Raw genomic sequence first — 22,841 nt, forward strand, 5'->3', positions numbered from 1 at the left:
TGCACGCAATATTCCAACAGTGACCTAACCAATGTCGTGTACAGCTACAGCCACAACATGACCTCCCAACTCCTGTACTCAATACTCTGACCAATAAAGGAAAGCATACCAAATGCCTTCTTCACTATCCTATCTACCTGTGACTCCATTTTCAAGGAGCTATGAACCTGCACTCCAAGGTCTCTGTTCAGCAACACTCCCGAGGACCTTACCATTAAGTGTATAAGTGCTGCTAAGATTTGCTTTCCCAAAATGCAGCACCTCGCATTTATCTGAATTAAACTCCATCTGCCACTTCTCAGCTGGAATTCAAATTCCAAGCCAAATGGCATCCTTCTACACTAAGCCGTTCTATCAGATAATCTTCTTTCTCCCAGCACATCTTCCAAAAATAAAAACACAAGCAATCCTTTACATTTGGTTTATTCCACTTGCAGTCCATAAAAAGCCTATTCTAAAATTAAATGAATTGAGCAAACTTTCAGTGACAACGGTAAGAATGTATTATATATTTCCAAGAAACATCATCACTAGAAAAATAATCGGTGGCATGGATATTTCTTTAGAAGAAAATAAAGATGCGCCCAACGCCGCTTAACACAGAGGGAAATTTAACCTCTTAACAACTAAATTGTGGCAGTATGGGCTAAGTTCATTCCCTTGGCCATACAACCAAAATCTTCCCTCTTTCCACTGACATGGTTCCATCAAAAACCCATGTCTGTCAATACTGTATTTTCGTCCTTCAACACACCATCAGCCCTTCTCCTCCCCCTCCCCCACCGCCCACAACTTCCACCAGAAGTTATTTTTCTGGCACCTTTCCCTCAATGGGTGCATCTCCTTTTCCTAGCCCTCGTATTGACAGATCGTACACCACTTCCTCTATTTTTTTCACATCGTACTTCAGGCCGTCATAGCGCTTCCGCAGGGAGTCGTTCTTCAGATTCAGCAAGCGAAATCCGGAATCCAGCTCATTGATAAAGGAGGAGATTCGGAGTGGCCGGGAGTAGTCACCAGCAGTGACGCTGTTCAGAGCGAGCCTTGACTACCCAGTGGCAAGCAGGAAGAGAATGGGAAATATTATGTTATTACAAGAGCTGGTGTAAGCAAATCCATTTCATTACCCCTCCAACTACCCTCCTCCTACAAACATACAAATCAGGAGGAAGCTACTTGGCTTCTCAAGACCGCTCCACCCTTCAGTACGATCAAGTGGATCTGACCACTCCACGTTCTTAATTATTACTTAACAAGAATCTATCCACTTCTGCATTAAAAATATTCAGGTGCTTTGGTGCCACCACATTTTGAGGAAGAGATCCAAAGACTCATGACCCTTTGAGAAAACATTTCAAATGGGTGACCCCTTATTTTGAAAGTCACCCCTAGTTCTAGATTCTCCCAGAAAAGGGAACATCCTCTCCACAACTAGCCTATAAAGACTCTTCAGGTTCATACCTGTTTCAATAAAATTGCTTCTTATCCTTTTAAACTCCAGTAGATGAGAGCTTAGTCTGTCCAACGTTTTCTCATTAGACGACCTGCCTAAGCCAGATATTACTCAAGGAAACCTTAGAGTCATAGAGATGTACAGCATGGAAACAGACCCTTCAGTCCAACCTGTCCATGCCAACCAGATATCCCAACCCAATCTAGTCCCACCTGCCAGCACCTGGCCCATATCCCTCCAAACCCTTCCTATTCATATACCCATCCAAATGCCTATTAAAATGTTGCAATTGTACCAGCCTCCACCACATCCTCTAGCAGCTCATTCCATACACGTACCACCCTCTGCTTGAAAACGTTGCCCCTTAGGTCTCTTTTATATCTTTCCCCTCTCACCCTAAACCTATGTCCTCTAGTTCTGGACTCCCTGACCCCAGGGAAAAGACTTTGTCTACATATCCTATCCATGCCCCTCAAAATTTTGTAAACCTCTATAAGGTCAACCCTCAGGCTATTTCGCTCCAGGGAACATCCTTGTAAATCTTTTCTGAATCCTTTCAAGTTTCACAACATATTTCTAATAGGAAGGAGACCAGAATTGCAATATTCCAACAGTGGCCTAACTAATGTCCTGTATAGCCGCAACATGACCTCCCAACTCCTGCACTCAATACTCTGACCAATAAAGGAAAGCATACCAAACGCCTTCTTCACTATCCTATCTACCAGCGACTCCACTTTCAAGGAGCTATGAACCCGCACTCCAAGGTCTCTTTGTTCAGCAACACTCCCTAGGACCTTACCATTAAGTGTATAAGTCCTGTTAAAATTTGCTTTCCCAAAATGCAGCACCTCGCATTTATCCGAATTAAACTCCATCTGCCACTTCTCAGCCCATTGGCCCATCTGGTCCAGATCATGTTGTAATCTGAGGTAACCCCCTCCCCCACCACTATCAGTTCTCCCACCACTAAATTACCAATGTACAACTCCTCCCTGCATTGCCAGTCCCTCCCCTCCCCCAGCACCCCATCACCAATGTTCTTCACTGCAGAACAAGGAGTTGAGGCTGGCTGACACGATAGTAAAGTGGGGGGGGGATAATGGGGAAAGCAGGGGTAAAGAAGGACATAAAAGAATGAACTGCTCTCAGGTTCCCCACTTATGCGGCCATTGCTTTTGCTTTCATGACAAGTGAATAACAGCAAGTTATGGCTCAAGGAGCAAGATGCAGGGAGGACATTTAATACAAACAGGCCCTGTCACTCATGCATCACCCACAAATGGAGACAACTTTGCAAGAGCAAGAAGCTTTGCTCATTTTCCTCTTCTAACCACCTCCCCCGCCCCCATCCCTCCTGCTCTCCAAAGATGGATAACTCACTGGTAATAGGGGAAACATTTGTCATTAAATCCAACATGGGTCTGATGTGAGAGCAAGGAAGACGGGGGAAAAGAGTCTCTGGAGCTTTTATAGTGATCAACCAGGACCTGTGCCTGTACTGCACACAGGCAAAAGAAAAAGAACCAAATCTAAAAAGGAAATTACAGCACAAACAGAGTGGGACAAACAGTGTCTCAGCAGGAATCAAACAAAGATACCGGTCTCAAATCCAGGATATTTGGTCACCCTGCCCCCACTCCCACATGACAGTTTCCCTGCCAGGACTTAAACCAAGAAATTTACCTATCAGTGCAGCTCAGCTATTTCCTGATAATTCATCCATATAGTGAAGTCCAGGACAAAGCTTGAGATGCAAATATTGGCAGTGTTTGTCAGCAAGACTGAATAGATTCTTGACTGTAGAAAAGAGAAATCTGAGGGGTGAACTGATAAACGGCGTTAAGATTAGGAATGGATACTAGGCAAATGTTGGAAGATATTTCCAGCAGGGAGTCCTTCACTATTTGATAATCACAGACAAATATAACTGTGAAATCAGGAGAAATTAATTTACCCAGGGAGTCATGAGAATGTGGAACTCACTACCACGAGGAATAGTCAAAGTGAATATCATAGATAGAAAGGAAAAGATAGATATGTTGACAGGGTGAGATCAAGTAGGGAGGGAGAAGGCAGACATAGAGCATAAACACAACATGGACCAGTTGGGCAGAATGGCCTATTCCATCATGGCTGAGCCAGTCCTTTCTTCACATTTAGGAACCTCTCTAACAGAGGTCGCCAGGCAGTGTAGGAATTCTGTCCAACTTATGTCCTTCTGTAGCTCACTCTTACCACCTAGCAGTGTGAAGTGTTGGTTAGACAATCTCTCCTTGAAGACACTGGAATAAAGGAATCTCACCCACAAGAGACGGTGTGAGCAGCATGACCGAATTGTATATTCCCAAAGAAAAATCCAGCACATAGACTTTTGACCAGGGTTGGGATGAAGTACAAATGAAAACTCCAGGAGAACAGCAAACAATGTAACTGCTGTGGTATTTGAAGGAAGTGTTAGTATTAATTTAATAAACTGGTTACATGGAGCATCATCAATGATTAAGAGATCACAAGAATCAAAGATTCACGGGTGCTTTAATGAGTCATTGTGCAGCAATTGGTAGCATGCATTCTGTCTACTTTCTCCATTGCCTAGTCCAGAGAGATAGTAAAAAGTGAGGTCTGCAGATGCTGGAGATCACAGCTGAAAATGTGTTGCTGGTTAAAGCACAGCAGGTCAGGCAGCATCCAAGGAACAGGAAATTCGACGTTTCGGGCCAGAGCCCTCATTCCTGATGAAGGGCTCTGGCCCGAAACGTCGAATTTCCTGTTCCTTGGATGCTGCCTGACCTGCTGTGCTTTAACCAGCAACACATTTTCAGCTCTGCTTAGTCCAGAGAAAGGCAATTTTGAAATACTGTCTATAAGATTATGAATGGGCCTGATGGAATTGATGCTGAGGGGATGTTTCCTCTCCTGAGCAGTCTAGAACTAGGGATCACAGGTTAAAAATAGGAGGCTTCCCATTTACAGGACAGTCATTACTCTTGAGAATTCTCTTCCTCAGTGAACAGTGGAGATACTTTCATTTAATATATTTAAGGCTGAGTTTGACAGATTATTAATAAAAGGGAGACAGGCAAGAAAGTGCAGTTAAGGCTTCAATCAAAAGATCAGCCTGATGTTATTGAATAGCAGAGCAGACTTGATGGGCTGAATGGCCTGCTCCAAATAAGACCCTAAGACATAGGAGCAGAATTAGATCATTCAGCCCATTAAGTCTGTTCCACCATTTAATAAGATCAAGGCTGATCTGATAATCCTTAACTCCACTTTCCAATGGCCTCAAGACACTGCAACTCTTGTCCGAAACGTTGATTTTCTTGCTCCTTGGATGCTGCCTGACCTGCTGTGCTTATCCAGCACCACTCTAATCTAAACTCTGGTTTCCAGCATCTGCGGTCCTTGTTATTACCCACTTAAACTGACTTAATCTCATTGTATGGGACTGCAGAGAGCAACTGCTTAAAGTTATGCCTGTTAAAGTCCTGATGGATAAAGCAAGAGCTATTAAAAAGAGTCTTACAAGGTGGACTGAAACCGGAAAGCAGGTAGTTTGCAGTCAAACACTGATGTAATCATTTACTTCTCCCAGTGATATTTTATAACTTATACCTCGCAACGTTAGTTTTAGAACGAATCAAGAATGACTACATGGAGCTAGTTAATTGTGGTCCTATTTAGTATTGAAGGTGCTAGAAAAGCGTAGCAGGTCAGGCAGCATCCAAGAAGCAGGACAATCGACGTTTCGGGCATTAGTCCTTCTCCGGCTCCCCGGATGCTGCCTGACCTGCTGTGGCCAGCACCACACTCTCTACTCTGGTCTTCAGCATCTGCAGTCCTCATTTTCTACTAGTCGTATTTAGTGGTTTAATTACAGATTAATGGAGGATTTGTCGAATTTAAGAAAAATCTAACCTGGTTGGACACCTCTGTGGCCATCAGCCCGAGATGGGATTTGAACCTGCATCTTCTAGCCCAGAGGCAGAAACACAGCGCCACAAGACCCAGATGAATATATGTGAATAGCTGACCATCTTATTATAATTTCTTAATCATCAACTACACTCCAATCTAACTAGTTCATTGAGATGTTAAACAAATATTAAATCATTTGCACTTATTGTGGGCGTGAGCTAGGGACTGGAATCTGATGGTTAGTTAACATGATTTGCCTACAGAATAATAGTTTGTGGGGATCAATACTACAGTACAAGAGATCCACAACCCTCGTGTTTGCGTAAACAATCAATCTTTCAGTTATTTGCTCTGCTGGTCTGTCCACCTCTAGGTGACATTCCTTCAATCATTGCTCTGTCTTACCAGTTCATTCGCCAGGATCAGCAGTCCTGAAAGATAGTCCTCAATATCGAGATGAAAGCCTTTCTCTCGGTGCACTTCAACTGCATCCCAGTTTCCAAAAAGAAAGTTAGAATTAGAGACTTAGCGAGTGTATCTTTAGACAATTAAAACATCCTCTAAATAAGGTGCAAAACACAAACTAATACAAGACACAAGATTGCCATTTGGCCGATCATGCCTGTGTCAGCTCTTTGCAAGAGCTATCGAAAGAGTTAATAGCATTCACCTGCCCTTTCCTACAACTTTTTGCCCTTCAACGTGGAGTACCGAATCTGTTTCCACTGCTCTCTTCAGCAGTAAATTCAAAATCATAATTTGCTGTATAAAAAAAAATTCTTTAATTCCCCATCTATTTCTTCTGCTAGTGATCTTTCCTAACTGAGACTTCTGCTATAGTGGGACAGTTTTTGCTTGTTTACGCTATCAAACATCTCTTTTATTTTCATGTATGTCCATTACATCACCTTTACCGTTCCCTGGTAGCAGGGGAGAATTCTCAGCTTCCCTCAACAACAAAAATCCCTCAGCCCATGTAAATTCTTCTCTCCAAAGGAAGTCCATCCCAAACCATTCAAGACAGACTTGGCTCTGGTTGAAGCCGAATTAGTAAAGTATAAAGTTTTGGTATAATTTTTCCTACTATACACTGTTTGTAACACCCAGGATCTAGTTTTACTTTATGTTGTACTTTCTCCTTCAAAACATGCTTCTATATATGAACCATAACTTACTCTACTACTGCAACCTATTACAATTATATCAATGTTGATTCATTTATTCTTTCATGGAATCTGGGAGTCACTAGCAAGTACAATATTTGTTGTCCTTCCCTGATTGTCCTCAAATTGAGTGACTTGCTTGGCCAGTGAAGAATCACCTATGTTGCTCAGGGTCTGGAGTTGAATGTAAGCCCAACTAGATAAATTTCCTAAAAGAACCTTGACAAACCAGATGGGATTTTTATATTTATTCATTGGATATTGATATTGCTGGATGGGCCAGCATTTGTTGCTGGCCCCTAGTTACTCCAGAGTGGTGATGAGTAGCTGCCTTGAAGCCTATTTGCTGTAGGTACTCCTATAATGCTGAGAGAGGGGCTTGCTGAACTTTGACCCAGCAACATTGAAGGAATGGTGATATATTTCCAAATCAGAATGGTGTGGGACTTGGAATGGAACATGCAGATTGTGGTGTTCCCATGCATCTGCTGCCCTTGTCCTCCAGGTGATACAGGTACAGATTTGAATGCAGATGAAGAATGGGCTGCTGAGTCCTGAATGATGTTCAGCTTTTTTGGTGTTGTTGGAGCTACATTCATCCATGCAATACACTTGTGATCTGTGCCTAGTAGAGGTGGATAGTTTTGGGGAGTCAGGCAGTGAAGGTTACCCATTGCAGAATTCTTAGTCTATGATTTTGTCTGGTTGTTATAACATTTATATGGCTAGTCTGGCTGCAAAGCGACCAGAATTCCATACAATATTCGAAATGTGGCCTAACTAAAATTCTACACAGCTGCAACGTAACTTGGCCATTTTTATATTCTATACCAATGAAGGCAAGCATGCTGCATGTCTCCACCTTCAGGGAGCTATGGACCTGGATCCCTCTGTATGTTGATACTACTAAGGGTTCTGGCATTTACTGTATACTTCCCTCCTCCATTAGATCTTCCAAAACACATCACTTTGCATTTGTCTGGATTCCCCAGCTGCCATTTCTCTGCCCAAGTCTCCAGCCTATCGATATCCTACTGTGTCGTCTAGCAACCCTCCTCACTATCAGCAGCTCCACCATTCTTTGGGTCATCTGCAAACTTACTATCATTTATATTTATTACAAACAGCAGGGGTCCCAGTACTTTTCCCTGCAGAACACCACGAGGTCATAGATTTCCAGTCAGAAAAATTCCCTTCCACCACTACTTTCTGTTTTCTATGACTATGTTTTCATCTTAATTGCTCATTGCACATCCCATGTGACTTCACCTTTTCTATCAGCCTGCCACGAGGGACCGTGTCAAAAGTCTTGCTAAAGTCCATATAAAAACATCTTTCCAGCCCTCAACCATCTTTTACACAAAAAAACCCAATCAAGTTTCTGAGATATGACCTTCCTGACATAAAGCTATGCTGCCCCTCACTAACAAGTCCATCATTTTTCCAGATGTGAGTAAATCCTATCCCTATGAATCTTCTCCAATGATTTCCCAACCACTGATGCAAGGCTCAATGGCCTGTAATTTCCCAGATTGTTCTTTTGTTTAAGAAGGACAGCAGGAATAATGTTGCCATTCTTCAGTTATCTAGGACCTGTCCTGTGATTAAACAGGATAGAGATTTCATACAAGGCCCCAACAATTTCCTTGCTTGCCCGAGAATATCAACATACTCCTCTCAAGCTTCACCATCCACCATGTTCTTTTGTGAATAGCGATGCAAAGTATTCGTTAAGGACCTCACCAACTTCCTCCAATTCCAAGCATAAATTCTCTCCATTGCCCTCGAGTGGACCTACTCTTTCCCTAGCTACCTTCTTGCTCCTTACACAATAAACTTTGTTTTACCTGGCATTTTTTAAACCAGCACACTCAGTAAACGGGCAAAAGTTATACACCTGAAATACCAGAAGTTTACTGTATTATTGCTATTTCCAAAGATGCGCGTTGGAATGCTCTCTGTCAATAAGTTTTAAGGCAAAGTTGCATTATTATTTTGTGCCATGAATAAAGTATAACAGTGATGTGCATACCCCATGCATTACGTTTCTATTACTTTTTACACAGATTATGTGGACCTCTTGATTAAGCAGAATATTTGATCAACTGGTAAACTCCTTGTTCCATAGGAGCCAACTAGTAAAATGTTTGTTGAATGTGTAAAAATCACCTTGGGATTTTTCTTAATCCTGTTTGCCAAAGGGCCTCTTCCAGCCCTCTTAATTCCTTGTTTGAGTTCTTTCCTGCTATCTTTGTATTGTTCAATGACTCTGTCTGTCTTCAGTTTCCTAAATCTTATTTCTCCATTTTCTTTTTTGACTAAGTTCTTTTTTTCATCCAAGGAATCTTGCCATCCTTATCCTTCATTTTCACAGGAACATGGTAGTCCTGATCGTTAATCAACTGGGCTTTAAAAGACTCCAACGTGCCAGATGTGGACCTACCCTCAAAACAGTCGCTCCCAAGATATATTGTGCAGCTCTTGCCTAATATTGTGGTTGTAAGTCTTTCCCAATTTAGTACTTTCACCTAAGGTCTACTCTTAACCTTCACAAAAAGTAATTTAAAACGTACAGAATTATGATCACTGTTCCTGAAATGCTTCCCCACTGAAACTTTGATCAGCTGGCCTGGCTCATTCCCCAATACCAGGTGTGATATGGCCCTTTCCCTCATTAGGCTATTTACATATTGTTTCAAAAAACTACCAAGGATACACCTAACAAACGCTCCCAATATTCAAGCCCCTCTAAGGGAGTCGCAATCAGTACAGAAGTTAAAATCACCAAAGTTTTTACACTTTTCGATGATCTGTCCACACATCTGTTCCTCTATCATGCTGACTGTTGGGAAGCCTGTGGTACAATCACATCAAAGTGATTGCACCCTTCCTATTCCTGAGCTCTACCTGTATGGCCCGCCCCCACCACCACATATCCTCCATCAGTACAGCTATAACATTCACCAATAAATCAATCATATTTAGTTCCCTTCTCCACATCTTTAATAAGTGCTGTGAATCAGAATGACCCAGCAAGCCACTCAATTCAAGGACAATGAGGGATATACAAGTGCTGGCCTTGCTAATGATGTCAACATCCAAGAACACTAATAAAGAAAAACAGTAGTGTCACGCACTTCCTAGTATTCCTGCAACAGCTTCTCGGGTCACCAGGGTTTCAGACTCCAGATAGACGACAAATGCTGCAAGGAAGATGAGGCGTTGCAGCACGAACCTCCAGTGCTCATTAAATCTGTAGAACAAAATTCAGCATAAGCACGAAGCATTTGTATCTGCACTGATGACACCATTATATACGGTGGGGTATTGGTTACAGTGCCGATTAGCAATGTAACATTCAAATCTCAATGTGGGTGATTAAAAGTGGACAATTTTCATATCCAGAAATACAAAAGCTGGCACGGATCGGGTATCCTTTACCTGAAAACCTCGGGATCAACCCGCCCCCCCCGCCTCCACAGAAGTAAAATTTTTAAAATTTTTAGTTTTTCAATACAAGGCATTAAATAGATTTGCACAGCTTTTTTTAAAATCGCTTTTCCTAACTTGGGAAGTAGGGTTAAAATACTTTGCGGTGTCCTTTCGAATTTCTGGGACATGTTGAGATCTGCCAATTGTATTGAGAGACCTTTGTCACCTCGTTTAATGGATCAGTTAAATAATTCAGAATGATTATTACCTCCTGCAATGACTGCACCCAACTATTATTGATGAGGCTTATGTATATCAGTAACTATTCGCAGGGGAGAAGAACCACATCCAAAACAATCACCAATAGACCAGCACTTACTAGGATACACCTGAGTCTACTATAGGTCTTTTTGGGTCTTTTGGGAAAGAAACTTTGCTTAATCTGAGTGAACCTAAAAGCAACATTTCCAGCCCCCCACCAACCAAACACACTTGATCAGACCTGTAGGCATGTTGAGTTCACACCTTTGGAAAATAGCTTCAGTTTTCGACCTGCTCAAGTGAAGCTCAGTTTTTATCCAAAAGGCACAAACCCAATGTGTCTACTGGTCTGTTCAGGTTCACTTTTGAAAAGACCTTTCAGTTTTCAGACGGGCGGAAAAAGGACACCTGACCTGCATCAATTATGGCAACTACAAAGTTAATTGCCAGCAAAATCTCAATTGGTTCACAAATGTCCCTTGGGGAGAAATACTGGCAACAAACCAATATGATTGACTTTGAAACTCCCTCTGAAGTGGCCTCATCAAATTATAACTATGGATTGGGCAAAAACACCAGTCTTGCCAGTGGTAGGAATTTTTAACAAGGCATGCAATGAATGACTGATCAGAGCACTTATTTAGATAGTCTTTTTCTGTTCTTTCAAAGGATGTGGGCATCATTAGTTAAGCCTACATTTATTGCCCATCAGTTAATTGCTGTGGAGCAGGTAGTGATGAGCCACCTTTGTGAACTGCTGTTTAGTACAAGCATACTGCTGTTGGAAAGGCAATTCCAGGAGCCTGACACAGTAACAGTGAAGCAATAGTTCTGACTTTGAATGATGCATGGCTTAGTGAAGAACCTGTAGCAGCATAGTGTTCTCATGTACCTGCTGCCCTTGCCCTTCAATGTAACAGAGATCGATTATTTGGAAGTTGCTGCCTAAGGATCCTTAATGAGTTTACTGCAGCGCATTTTGTACATAGTACAGACTGCTGCTATTGAGCATCAGTGTTAGAGGGAGTGAACGTTTGTGGATAGGATACCAATCAAGCGGGCTGCTTTGTTCCGGTTGATGTCAAGCTTCTTCAGTGTTGTTGAAGCTACATTCATCCAGGCAGCTGCGGAGCCTCTGAGCTGCTCCTGTAACCACAGTATTTAACCACAGTGAGTCAAGTTTAGTTTCTGGTCAATGGTAAACACGGAGGATGCTGGCACAGCATCAAAACTCATTTCTGATTTTTAGAGATGACAATTCTTTCTTACTTTTTAAAAACAAATAATTATTTTGCCGTAGCCTGAACAAAGCTTATGTTCAGGTGCAGATAAGTTGTAGAAACATAGACAGCAGCAGCACTGATGTGTTGTTAAACCTGACCCTGAGTGTTTGGGGGAGAAAGGCAGCCTAGATTCTTTAAAAGGAGTAGAGAAAAAAAAAGTTGAAAGAGTTACAAATCAAAGCAAAGCATTGGGAAGGAAAAGAACAGATGGCCCATCAAGAGCGTCATGTACTCGATGGCTACAGCACCATAACTAGGCACTGGGAATTCTACCTTGAGTCTGAAACAGAGCCCTCTTAAAAACTGCAGAGTCAACAAGCCAGCAAAGTTGACTCCAGCTCACCAATGTTTGGAGAAACAGGAGCCGCTCAACACTCTGTCTACTCTCCATGAAGGTTTTGTTCCTGTCTTTATATCCCTCTGAAGACTCGTCCTCATCATTCGCCCTGCCATCTATTTTTATGTCATCTGTCATTGTCCAGAGATTGGACAAAAAGATTTCACCCAAAACTAACCCATTTTTTCTACGCAGAAATTTAGGGGTTTACTTTTCCCATCCTGATATTTCTCACTAACCTGTAATAATGGTCTGCAGGGAATTTGGTTTTCAGTTCGTCCAGTTGTGACCTCACAGCAGCAAAATGTTCACGTGCTTTCTGGCACTTCTTCGTTACTTACACATGTGGAAAAAAGATCAATTTGACTAACATAAATCTTTATTAACAGGGCATCTTATTATGTTAAGACCATTAAGTTCACCACCATAATTTGAAGGAAAACAGAGAGATTCTCTCTCAGGTACTGGCCCAATATTAATCTATCCATCAAAAGCAGATTATCAGGTCATCAACACTGTTTTATTGTAGGAGTTTGCAGTGCCCAAATTTAATGCTGATTTCCTACAACCGTGAATATTCCTCAAAGTACTTAATTGGCTGTAAAACAGCAATTGGACAACTTGAGATTGTGGAAGGAGCTGTTCTTTCTTTATATTATGCCCTAATGTTTGGATGGCCAAGGCATGCTTGAGAGACTAACAACGCACTTCACTGCATCGCGATCTGAAGAGGTTGTCTGCAGTTGTTTTGCAGCTTTATAAGACCTTGGTTAGGCCACACTGTGTTCATTACAGGGAGGATGTGGAGGCTTTGGAGAGGGTGCAGAAGAGATTTACCAGGGTTCTGCCTGGATTAGATGGGTATGAACTATAAGAAGAGGCTAGAAAAACTTTGGCTGTTCTCTCAGCTGAGTGTTCTCTCTGGAGAGGCTGAGGCTGAGGCTGAGGGGAGACTTGATAAAAGTCTATAAAATTCTGAAATGCATAGATAGGGTTGATAGTCAGAATCTTTTTCCAAGTGTTGAAATGTATAAAACTAGAGGGAGATGCATTTAAGGTGGGGGGGGGAAATATGAAAAGGAGATGTGAGGGGCAAGTTTTTTTTTTACACAGTGTGGCAAGAGTGGTGGTGGTGGAGGCAGATACAAAAGGGTGGTTTCAGAGATAAGCACATGAGTATTGCAAGAAATGGAGGGATATAGACCAAGGGCAGGCAGAAGGGATTAGTTTAATTTGACGTCATGTTCGGCACAACATCATGGGCTGAAGGGCCCGTTCTTGTTCTATGTACCTGCACAGGGATTCGGGTCTCAGATCAGTTAAACAAAGATAAAATACTGTACATACTGGGGACTGGAAATAAAAACTGAAAATACTGGAAAAACTTAGTGGATCTGGCTATACCTGGAGTATTGGGCACAGCTTTGGTCCCCTTATTTAAGGAAATGTTAAATTAGATTAGATTAGATTCCATACAGCATGGAAACAGGCCCTTTGCCCAACAAGCCCACACTGACCCGCCAAAGAGTAATCCACCCAGACCCATTTCCCTCTGACTAATGCAACTAACACCATGGGCAATTTATCGTGATCAATTCACCTGGCCTGCACATCATTGGACCTTGGGAGAAAACCGGAGCACCCAGAGGAAACCCACGCAAACACGGGAAGAACGTGCAAACTCCACAGAGACAGCCACCTGAGGCGGGAATTGAACCCGGGCCCCTGGTGCTGTGAGATAACAGTGCTAAAGATGTAGTGGCATTGGAGGCAGTTCACAGGAGGTCCACTAGATTGCTCCCAGAGATGAGGGGTTTGTCGTATGAAGAGAGATTGAACAGTTTAAACCTATACTCTCTGAAGTTTAGAAGAATGAGATACTCAAGATGATAAAAGATGTGGATAAAGTAGACGTAGAGCGGATGCTTCCTCTTGTGGGGCATTCTAGGATGAGAGGTCATAGTCTTAGGATAAGGGATAGCAAATTTAAAATAGAGTCAAGGAGAAACTACTTCTCCCAAAGGATTGTGAATCTGTGGAATTCGCTATTCCAAAGTGCAGTGGATACCGGGACAGTGAGTAAATTTAGGGAGGGGTTACGACAGATTTTTAATTGATAACGGGTTGAAGCGTTATGGGGAGAAGGCAGGAAAATGGGGGAAGAGGAGCATTTCAGCCATGACGAATGGTGGAGCAGACTCAATGGGCCGAATGGCCCTGTATCTTATGAACATCTAAAGACTCTTCTCAAAACATGGACTCTCCTTCTCACTTTACAGATGCCTCCAGACCTGCTGACAATCTTCCAGCACTTTCTCTTCAAATCCACCACAGTAGCTGCGATTCTTAAGTAATAAGGGGGGTCAAATGGGGGTAAGAGGGAGTGTAGAGCTGAGGCTAGTATTGCACAACAATCTCTCATCAACAGCAATGGTCAGACAAGCTGTTATATGTGATGTTAACTGAGAGATAGCATCAGTCAGCACAATGGGAAGAAATGCCTTTAAAATGATTCCATAGGACTGTTTTCATCCACTCATGCAAGGTAAGGTATCAAACTAATATCTCATTGGAAAGATTGCATCTCTCTGGGTGGAACATTCCTCAGTTGTGCTCAAGCCCTGGAATGGGGATTGATGATGGAACTTTGTGATTCAAGGCAAGAATGCTATCAATTGGGCTACAGCTGATGCACAAAGCTATCACAAAGTTCTGTCAGACACTCAACAAAAAGACCACTGGGCACATCATACGTGGACTCACTGACAATACAATGCACTTCCACCCCACAACCACCCCCTCATGTCCCTGCCCGATTATTTCATCTTGTTTCAAAGAACCAAAGAAAGAGACAGAAGAGGGAAAACAGGAGAGAGACACACATGCAAAAACATTACAACTTTACTATCTTCCATGGTGCAATGAGAAAATAAAATTGAACAGCCAAAATAAAGAAAGACATCACTGACTCCCTCTTCTTCCATAGCAGCACATGAAAAAGTCAATACAGCCCATCGTATCCATGTCAGTTCTCCAGTCATGCTACTCAACAAGTTCCATTCCCCTGCTCTTTCTCTCATACTCACCATCTTTCAGGCCGGATGCCTGATGGACAGTCTGCAGCAGGGTAAGTATCTCACGAGCTGTCTGTTCAAGGACTTGGACAACTTTTCTTATTTCCTACAAAAGAGCAAGAACAATGACAGAATGGGATGTACACAGTCACAAAGCGAGTTAAAGGAGGAGAAACCTCAGAATCCGCCACTTTAGTCAGAAACAATCTGTGGACCAAAACATGATACTGAAACAGGTAGACAGGGTGGTGAAGAAGGGATTTAACATGCTGGCTTTCATCAGTCAAAGCACTGAGTATAGGAGTTGGGATATTATGTTACAGTTGTACAAGTTGTTGATGAGGCCGCACTTGGAGTACGGTGTTCAGTTTTGGTCACCCCATCATAGGGAAGACGCTGCTAAATGGAAAGAGGACAAAGAAGATTTAGGATTTAGGAGGCCTGAGTTACAGGGAGAGGTTGGTCAGAATAGGACTTTATTCCTTGGAATATAGGAGAATGAGGGATGACCTTGTTGAGGTGTATAAAATCATGAGCAGCATAGACAGGATGAATGCATATAGTATTTTTCCCAGGGATGAGCAATTGAAAACTAGAAGGCACAGGTTTAAGGTAAGAGGGAAGAAGCTGAGGGGCGTCTTCACACAGAGAATGGGGAGTACATGGAACGGGCTGCCAGAGAAAGTGGTTGAGGTAGGTACAATAGTAACATTTTAAAACCATTTGGATAGGTACATGGATGGGAAGGATTTAGAGGGATATGGACCAATGTGGGGAAATGGAACTAGCTGAGTGGGCATGGGTCAGCATGGACCAATTTGGGCCAAAGGGTCTGTTTCCATGCTGTACTACTTTATGACTCTTGGTATCCTGTGGGCAGAGCAAGCTGCTATAGCACTGGATTTCATTTTTGTATTCTTTCATAGGATGTGGGCATTACTGACAAGGCAAGTATTTGTTGTCCATCCCAGCTGCCCTTGGACTGAACTTGTTAGGCCATTTTAGAGGGCAGTTAGGAATTAACCATATTGGTATGGGTCTCAAGTCACATATAGGCCAGACTAGCTGGGGCAGATTGTCTTCCCGAAAGGATTTAAACAATTCAGGTGCGCTTTTACAACAATTGACAATGGTCCATTGTTAGACTAGCTTTTTTTTGAAAAAGATCACTCCAGAATATATTCGATTACAACTTTACTATCTCCCATGGTGCAATGTGAACTGATGCCCTTCTAGCCCAGGGCTCTGGATTGCAAGTCCAGTGGGCACTGGTTTCTTATATCCCATCGTTCTTGTTATCTTCTCTGGGGTTCCAGATGTCCTACATTATTCCAAACATTGGGTTAAATTTGTACTGAAAAGTTATGAAGACTAAACATAAGATTTTTAGGCATGGGAGCAATCCAAGTAGAACTTGGCCCCACCTGAATGGAAGAAGTCTGCTACAAATGTAGAAAGCTGGAAAAACTAAACAGGTCTGGTAGGATCTGTGAAGAAAGCAGAATTAATGTTTCAAGTCTGGTATAACGTTTCTTCAGAACCATTTCCACTGATGGTGCCAGAGTTTTGTCAGAATTATGGGTTTGTAGCAGATTACAGTATCTACAGTATTTTGTCTTTATTTGAGGAAAGACCTGCTGTTAGTTATGGTAATTTCAAACTCCCTTCCTCCCTTTTTCAATCTCATTGGAAATGTAATATCCCTATATCGTGTTAGCCATGGCTCAGTAGGTAGATTCTGTGGTAGCGACTGAGATTCCCAGATGGTATGTTGCCTCCCGGGTACCAGGGATGTCCTGGATCAAGTCTACAGGATTCTTAAAGGGAGAGGGCGAGCAGCCTGAAGTCATGGTATACATCAGTACGAATGACACAGCTAGGAAAAGGGATAAGGACCTGAAAAGCGAATAAGGTAGTTAGGTCAGAAGCTAAAAGGCAGGATAAGCAGAGTAGTAATCTCAAGATTGCCACCAGTGCCACAGGCTACTGAGGGTAGGAAAAGAGAGCGAATGCAGCTGAATACTTAGCTGCAGAACTGGTATAGGAGGGAGGGCTTCAGATGTGCAGATCATTGGGACATCTTCTGGAGGATGTGGGACCTGGAGGATGTAGAAGGATGACGGGTTATACCTGAATGTGAGGGGCACCAATATCTTGGATGGGTGGTTTCTTTGAGCTCTTCACGAGGGTTTAAACTAGTTTGGCAGGGGGATAGGAACCAGAGCTATGGATCAGAGCACGGGATAGCTGGTGAAAAGGCAGATACAGCGTGATGGATTGAAGTGTGTCCATTTTAATGCAACAAGTGTCAGCAATAAGGGTGATGAACTTAAGAGAATGGATCAGTACTTGGAACTACAATGTTGTGGCCATTACAGAGACTTGGATATCACAGGGGTGGGAATGGATGTTGGATGTTCCAGGGTATAGGTGTTTCAAAAGGAATGGGGAGGAAGGTAAAAGAATGGGGGGAGTGGCATTGCTAATCAGGGATAGCATAACAGCTGCAGAAAGGAAGGTCGTCTAGGAATGTTTGTTTAAGAGTCAATAAGAGTCCTTATTCCAAATAGTTTGGGATGGAACAGATTTTTTTTAAGGTGTGTCCAGAAAGGATTCCTGACTCAATATGTAGATAGGCTGACTAGAGGGGAGACCATATTGGATTTGGTGCCTGGTAACAAACTAGGTCAAGTGTCAGATCTCTCAGTGAGAGAGCGTTTTGGTGATAGTGATCACAACTGACTGACTGTCCTTAGTCATGGAGAGGGACAGGCGCAGACGGTATGAGCAAGTATTTAATTGGGGAAGGGGGAATTACATTGCTATTAGGCAGAAACTGTGGAACCTAAATTGAGAAGAGATATTCTCAGGGAGGTTGTTTAAGTGCACTTGCTGCGAGTGCTGAATAGGTTTGTCCTACTGAGGCAAGGAAGAGATTGTAGGGCGAAGCAAACTTGGATAACAAGAGATGTGGAACATCTAGTCAATAGGAAGAAGGAGGCTTACTTAAGGTTTTGGAAACAAGGATCAAACAGGGCTGTCGAGGGTTACAAGGTAGCCAGGAAGGAACAGAAGAATGGACTTAAGGGAGCATGAAAAAGTCTTGGCAGGTAGGATTAAGGAAAACCCCAAGGCATTCTACACTTGTAGGAGAAACAAGAAGATGGCCAGTGTGAGGGTTGGGCTGATCAGGGATCATGGAGGGAACTTGTGCCAGGAGTCAGAGGAGGTCCTTAATGAATACTTTGCTTCAGTATTCACTAGGAGAGGGACCTGGTCATTTGTGAGGATAGCAGAAAACAGGCTGATGCGCTTGAACAGCTTAAGAAGAAGGATGTGCTTGAAATTTTGAAAAACATGAGGATAGATAAGTCCCCTTGGGCCACATGGGATATACCCATGGTTACTATGGGAAGCAAGTGAGGAAACTGCTGCGCCTTTGGTGATGATCTTTATGTCCTCACTGTCCACATGATTGGAGGGTGGCAAATGTTATTCCTTTGTTAAAGAAAGGGAAGAGTGATAAACCTGGGAATTACAGACCTGTCAATCTTACGTCAGTGGTGGGCAAATTATTGGAGGGGATTCTGAGACAGGGTTTATGATTATTTGGAAAAGCATAGCTTGGTTAGAGATAGTCAGCATTCTTTGAGGATATGACATGAGGGTGGAGCAGTGGATGTAGTGTTTATTGATTTTAGTAAGACTTTAGTTCCCCATGGTAGGCTCATTCAGAAAGTAAGAACGAAGGAGATACGTGAAAATTTGGCTGTCTGGATACAGAATTGGCTGGCCCATAGAAGACAAAGGGTAATAGTTGATGGGAAGTATTCAACCTAGAGCTTAGTGACCAGTGTAGTTGCATAGGGATCTGGGACCTCTGCTCTTTGTGGTTTTTATAAGTGACTTGGATGAGGAAGTGGAAGGGTGGCTTAGTAAGTTTGCTGATGACACGAAAGTTAGTGGAGTTGTGGATAGTGTGAAGGGCTGTTGTAGGCCGAGACGAAACACTGACAGGATGCAGAGCTGGGCTGAGAAGTGGGAGATGGAGTTCAACCTGAAAAAGTATGAAGTGATTCATTTTGGAAGGTTAAATTTGAATGCAGATTACACGGTTAAATGCAGGATTCTTGGCAGTGTAGAGGAACAGAGAGATCTTGGGGTCCATGTTCATAGATCCCTCGAAGATGCCACTCAAGTTGATAGGGTTTTCAAGAAGGCGTACAGTGCACTGGTTTTCATGAACACGGGGATTGAGTTTAAGAGCCGTGAAGTTATGCTGCAGCTCTATAGAGCCCTGGTTAGACCACACTTGGAATATTGTGTTCAGTTCTGGTCACCTCATTATAGGAAGAATGTGGAAGCTCTAGAGAGGGTGCACAGGAGATTTACCAGGATGCTGCCTGGACTGCAAGGCATGTCTTATGGTTGAGGGAACAAGGGCTTTTCTCATTGGAGTGAAGAAGGATGAGAGGTAACTTGCTAGAGATGATGACTGGCATAGATAGGGTGGATAGCCAGAGACTTTTCCCCAGGTGGAAATGGCTGTCACAGGGGGGCATAATTTTAAGGTAACTGGAGGAAGGTTTTGGGAAGATGTCGGAGCTGGGTTCTTTACAGAGTGTGTGGTGGGTGCCTGAAATCACATCCAGCAATGGTAGTACAGTCAGATACATTACGGACATTGAAATGACTCTTGGATAGGCACATGGATGATAATAAAATGGAGGGTACGTAGGTTAGTTTAATCCACGAGTAGGGTAAAAGTTCGGCACAACATCGAGGGCCGATGGGCCTGTACAGTGCTGTATGTTCTATATGCCATGCTGACTTGGAACAGTCTTGACTATTCCTTCTGGGTCACAAGGTCAAGATCCTGGAATTCGCTTCCTAACGGCATTGCAGGTGTGTTTTGCTGTACTTCAAGAACTGTAGTGGTTCAGAATGCTGAAGCTGCTCTCCAGAGCAAGTAGCGATAGTTATCCAGATGGAGAAAACCATCACTGTTCATAATGGACCTCCGTTTTGAAGCATTGTGACGTGGAGATGTCGGTGTTGGACTGAGATGGACAACGTTAAAAATCCCACAACACACCATTATAGTCGAGAGTGTGCTTTTGGAAAAGCACAGCAGGTCAGGCAGCATCGGAGGAGCAGGAGAACATACGCCCACACCACTCCCTTCACCTCTGTCCAAGGCCTCAAAGTATCCTTCCACATCCAACAAAAATTTACCCGTACCTCTGTCAATGTCATCTACTGCATCCGTTGCGGTTTCCTGTGCATCGGGGAGACAGGACGCCTACTTGTGGATAGTTTCAGAGAACATCTCTGGGACACCCACACCAACCAACCCCATTGCCCTGTGGCTGAACACTTCAACTCCCTCCCCCACTCCGTCAAGGACGTGCAGGCCTCCTCCGTCGCCAAACCCTTACCAACCGATGCCTGGAGGAAGAACACCTCATATTCTGCCTTGGGACCCTGCCATCACACGGGATCAATGTGGATTTCAACAGTTTCCTCATTTCCCCATCCCCCACATTATCCCAGTCCCAAGCCTCCAATTCAGCACCACCCTGTGACTTGTCCATCACCTTCCCCATTTATCCGTTCCACTGTTCTCTCCAACATATCACCTTCTGCCTCACCTTCATCTACCTATCGCTTTCTGAGCTAACTTCCCGACACCCCCACCTCCCACTTATCTCTCAGTCTCCTGGCCCACAAGCCTCATTCTTAATGAAGGGCTTTGCCAGAAACGTCGATTCTCCTGCTCCTCAGATGCTGTCTGACCTGCTGTGTTTTTCCAGTACCACACTCTCGACTCTGACCTCGAGCATTGACAGTCCTCACTAACACCAGGTTAGAGTCCAACGGGTTTATTTGGAAGTACTAGCAGCGCTCTAGTACTTCCAAACAAACCCTGTTGGACTCTAACCTGGTGTTGTGAGATTTTTAACATTGAAGTATGAGAGTCGGACCAGCACGTTATTTGACAGTTCTACTGTTTTTTTTATTCCACCCCCGCAACAAAAGCTGAAGGTGCATTGACTTGAAAAAGTGGCAAGACTTTAATTCCCAATGAAGGGGTCTTGCTCCTGCTCCTTGGATGCTGCCTGACCGGTTGTGCTTTTCCAGCACCACACTCTTTCACTCTGATCCCCAGCATCTGCAGTCCTCACTTTCTCCAAGGCCATGATTTGGAGATGCAGGTGTTGGACTGGGGTGTACAAAGTTAAAAATCACAGAACACCAGGTTAGGGTCCAACAGGTTTAATTGGAAGCACTAGCTTTCGGGGCGACGCTCCTTCATCAGGTGATTGTCAATCATCTGATGAAGGAGCAGCTCTCAGAAAGCTACTGCTTCCAATTAAACCTGTTGGACCATAACCTGGTGTTATGTGATTTTTTTTAACCTTCTCCAAGGCTGGTAGAGTGGCGAGGGAGTGCACACTGCCAGAGATGCCTCCCTTTCTGACGAATTGTTAAACCAGGGTCCCTTCCTAAGGGGATATTAAAAGATTCCCAGGGACCCAACTACGATTGCTTGGGGGGGGGGGGGGTAAATGTTTCCCAACGGACAATCCCCCTCATAAAAGCAAATTACTGCGGATGTTGGAATCTGAAACCAAAAGAGAAAATACTGGAAAATCTCAGCACATCTGGCAGCATCTGTAAGGAGGGAAAAGAGCTGACATTTCGAGTCTAACTGACCCTTTGTCAAAGCTTAAAAAAAAGGGAGAAATAGGGAGGTATTTATACTAGGCTGAGAGAAGGTGAGTCATGGCTCCAGAAGCATTTTCTCTTATGGACAATTCCCCCACCCTCCCTAACTCACTTGGCAGCATCTTGCTGCAGATGCTGGAAACCAGATTCGAGACTAAAGTGGTACTGGAAAAGCACAGCAGGTCAGGCAGCATCCAAGGAGCAGGAAAAGTGACGTTTCGGGCAAAAGCCCTTCATCAGGAATGGCTACCTACCTTAGTTCTGGATCAGTGGTGCTGGAGGAGCACAGCAGTCCAGGCAGCATCCGAGGAGCAGCGAAATCGACGTTTTGGGCAAAAGCCCTTCATCAGGAATATTCCTGATGAAGGGCTTTTGCCCGAAACGTCGATTTTGCTGCTCCTTGGATGCTGCCTGGACTGCTGTGCTCCTCCAGCACCACTGATCCAGAATCTGGTTTCCAGCATCTGCAGCCATTGTTTTTACCTACCTACCTTAGTGTGCTTCCAAATTAAAGCTGTTGGACCATAACCTGGTGTTGTGTGATTTTTAACTTTGCACCTAAAGAGGTTCTCCTCCTCTCTCCATCAGAATCTCAGTGATTCTCTCTCTCTGTAAGCCCCAGGGCTTCCTGCTGTGCCCACAGGGGGCCGCCCCTCATTGGACAGGGCCACAGCCAATCAGCGGCCGCCTTGGTGCGGCCCGGCCCCGCCCCCTCACCTCCTCCCTCCAGCGTCCCTCATCCTCCCATCCTCCCTCCCTCCGCTGTCATGGCGACCGGACCCACCTCCCTCACGTCCTGGTCCGCGGAGAGGGAGCTCTGGATCACACTGAACAAATCCGTCACCGACATCGCCGCCACCAACAGTGAACGCTGCGGCAATATCCCAATGAAGCGGCGGCGGCGGCGGCGGCGGCACCTTGTCCTCCTCACAGCAACAGCAGCAGGACACGCGCGCGACAAAGGGGCCCTTCCCTACAACTCGTCGCATCCAAGGTCCGTCCAGAATGAGCGCCTGATTCTCATCGTGTTTTTAAACGCACGCACGTCGCTAATTTACAAAAAAACAAACATCCTCCACCTTGCAAAAATAGCACGGAAAAGCTCCGGTCTTATTTCCTCAACGCGAATTCTTTTTTTTTCCCTCCGCATACATTAACCCACAGCGGCTTTCGGGACACATGCGACCA

At 43.9% G+C, this 22,841-nt stretch overlaps 1 protein-coding gene across 1 annotated transcript; it reads right to left on the minus strand.

The window, feature by feature from the left end:
• Positions 1–407: 407 nt before the first annotated feature.
• tsn (translin) lies at positions 408–22,829 on the minus strand. The gene is made up of 6 exons (XM_060828267.1): positions 22,438–22,829; positions 14,937–15,030; positions 12,090–12,186; positions 9,675–9,790; positions 5,780–5,859; positions 408–1,048 (listed from the first exon to the last, which is right to left on the minus strand). The coding sequence occupies exons 1-6, from the start codon at positions 22,501–22,503 to the stop codon at positions 806–808; spliced, it is 696 nt and encodes a 231-aa protein (XP_060684250.1). The 5' UTR covers positions 22,504–22,829; the 3' UTR covers positions 408–805.
• Between the last annotated feature and the right edge of the window lie 12 nt (positions 22,830–22,841).

The sequence above is a fragment of the Hemiscyllium ocellatum genome, chromosome 7 (genome assembly GCF_020745735.1).
Source record: "Hemiscyllium ocellatum isolate sHemOce1 chromosome 7, sHemOce1.pat.X.cur, whole genome shotgun sequence".
NCBI classification, from domain to species: Eukaryota; Metazoa; Chordata; class Chondrichthyes; order Orectolobiformes; family Hemiscylliidae; genus Hemiscyllium; species Hemiscyllium ocellatum.

Excerpts from the sequence above, each read along its gene's own strand:
- tsn (XM_060828267.1), bottom strand. The coding sequence starts at position 22,503 with ATGTCGGTGACGGATTTGTTCAGTGTGATCCAGAGCTCCCTCTCCGCG. Across the intron at positions 15,031-22,437 it reads CGGACCAGGACGTGAGGGAG|GAAATAAGAAAAGTTGTCCA; the intron begins GTGGGTCCGGTC and ends GCTCTTTTGTAG. Across the intron at positions 5,860-9,674 it reads TGTTGCAGGAATACTAGGAA|TTGAAGTGCACCGAGAGAAA; the intron begins GTGCGTGACACT and ends ACTGGGATGCAG.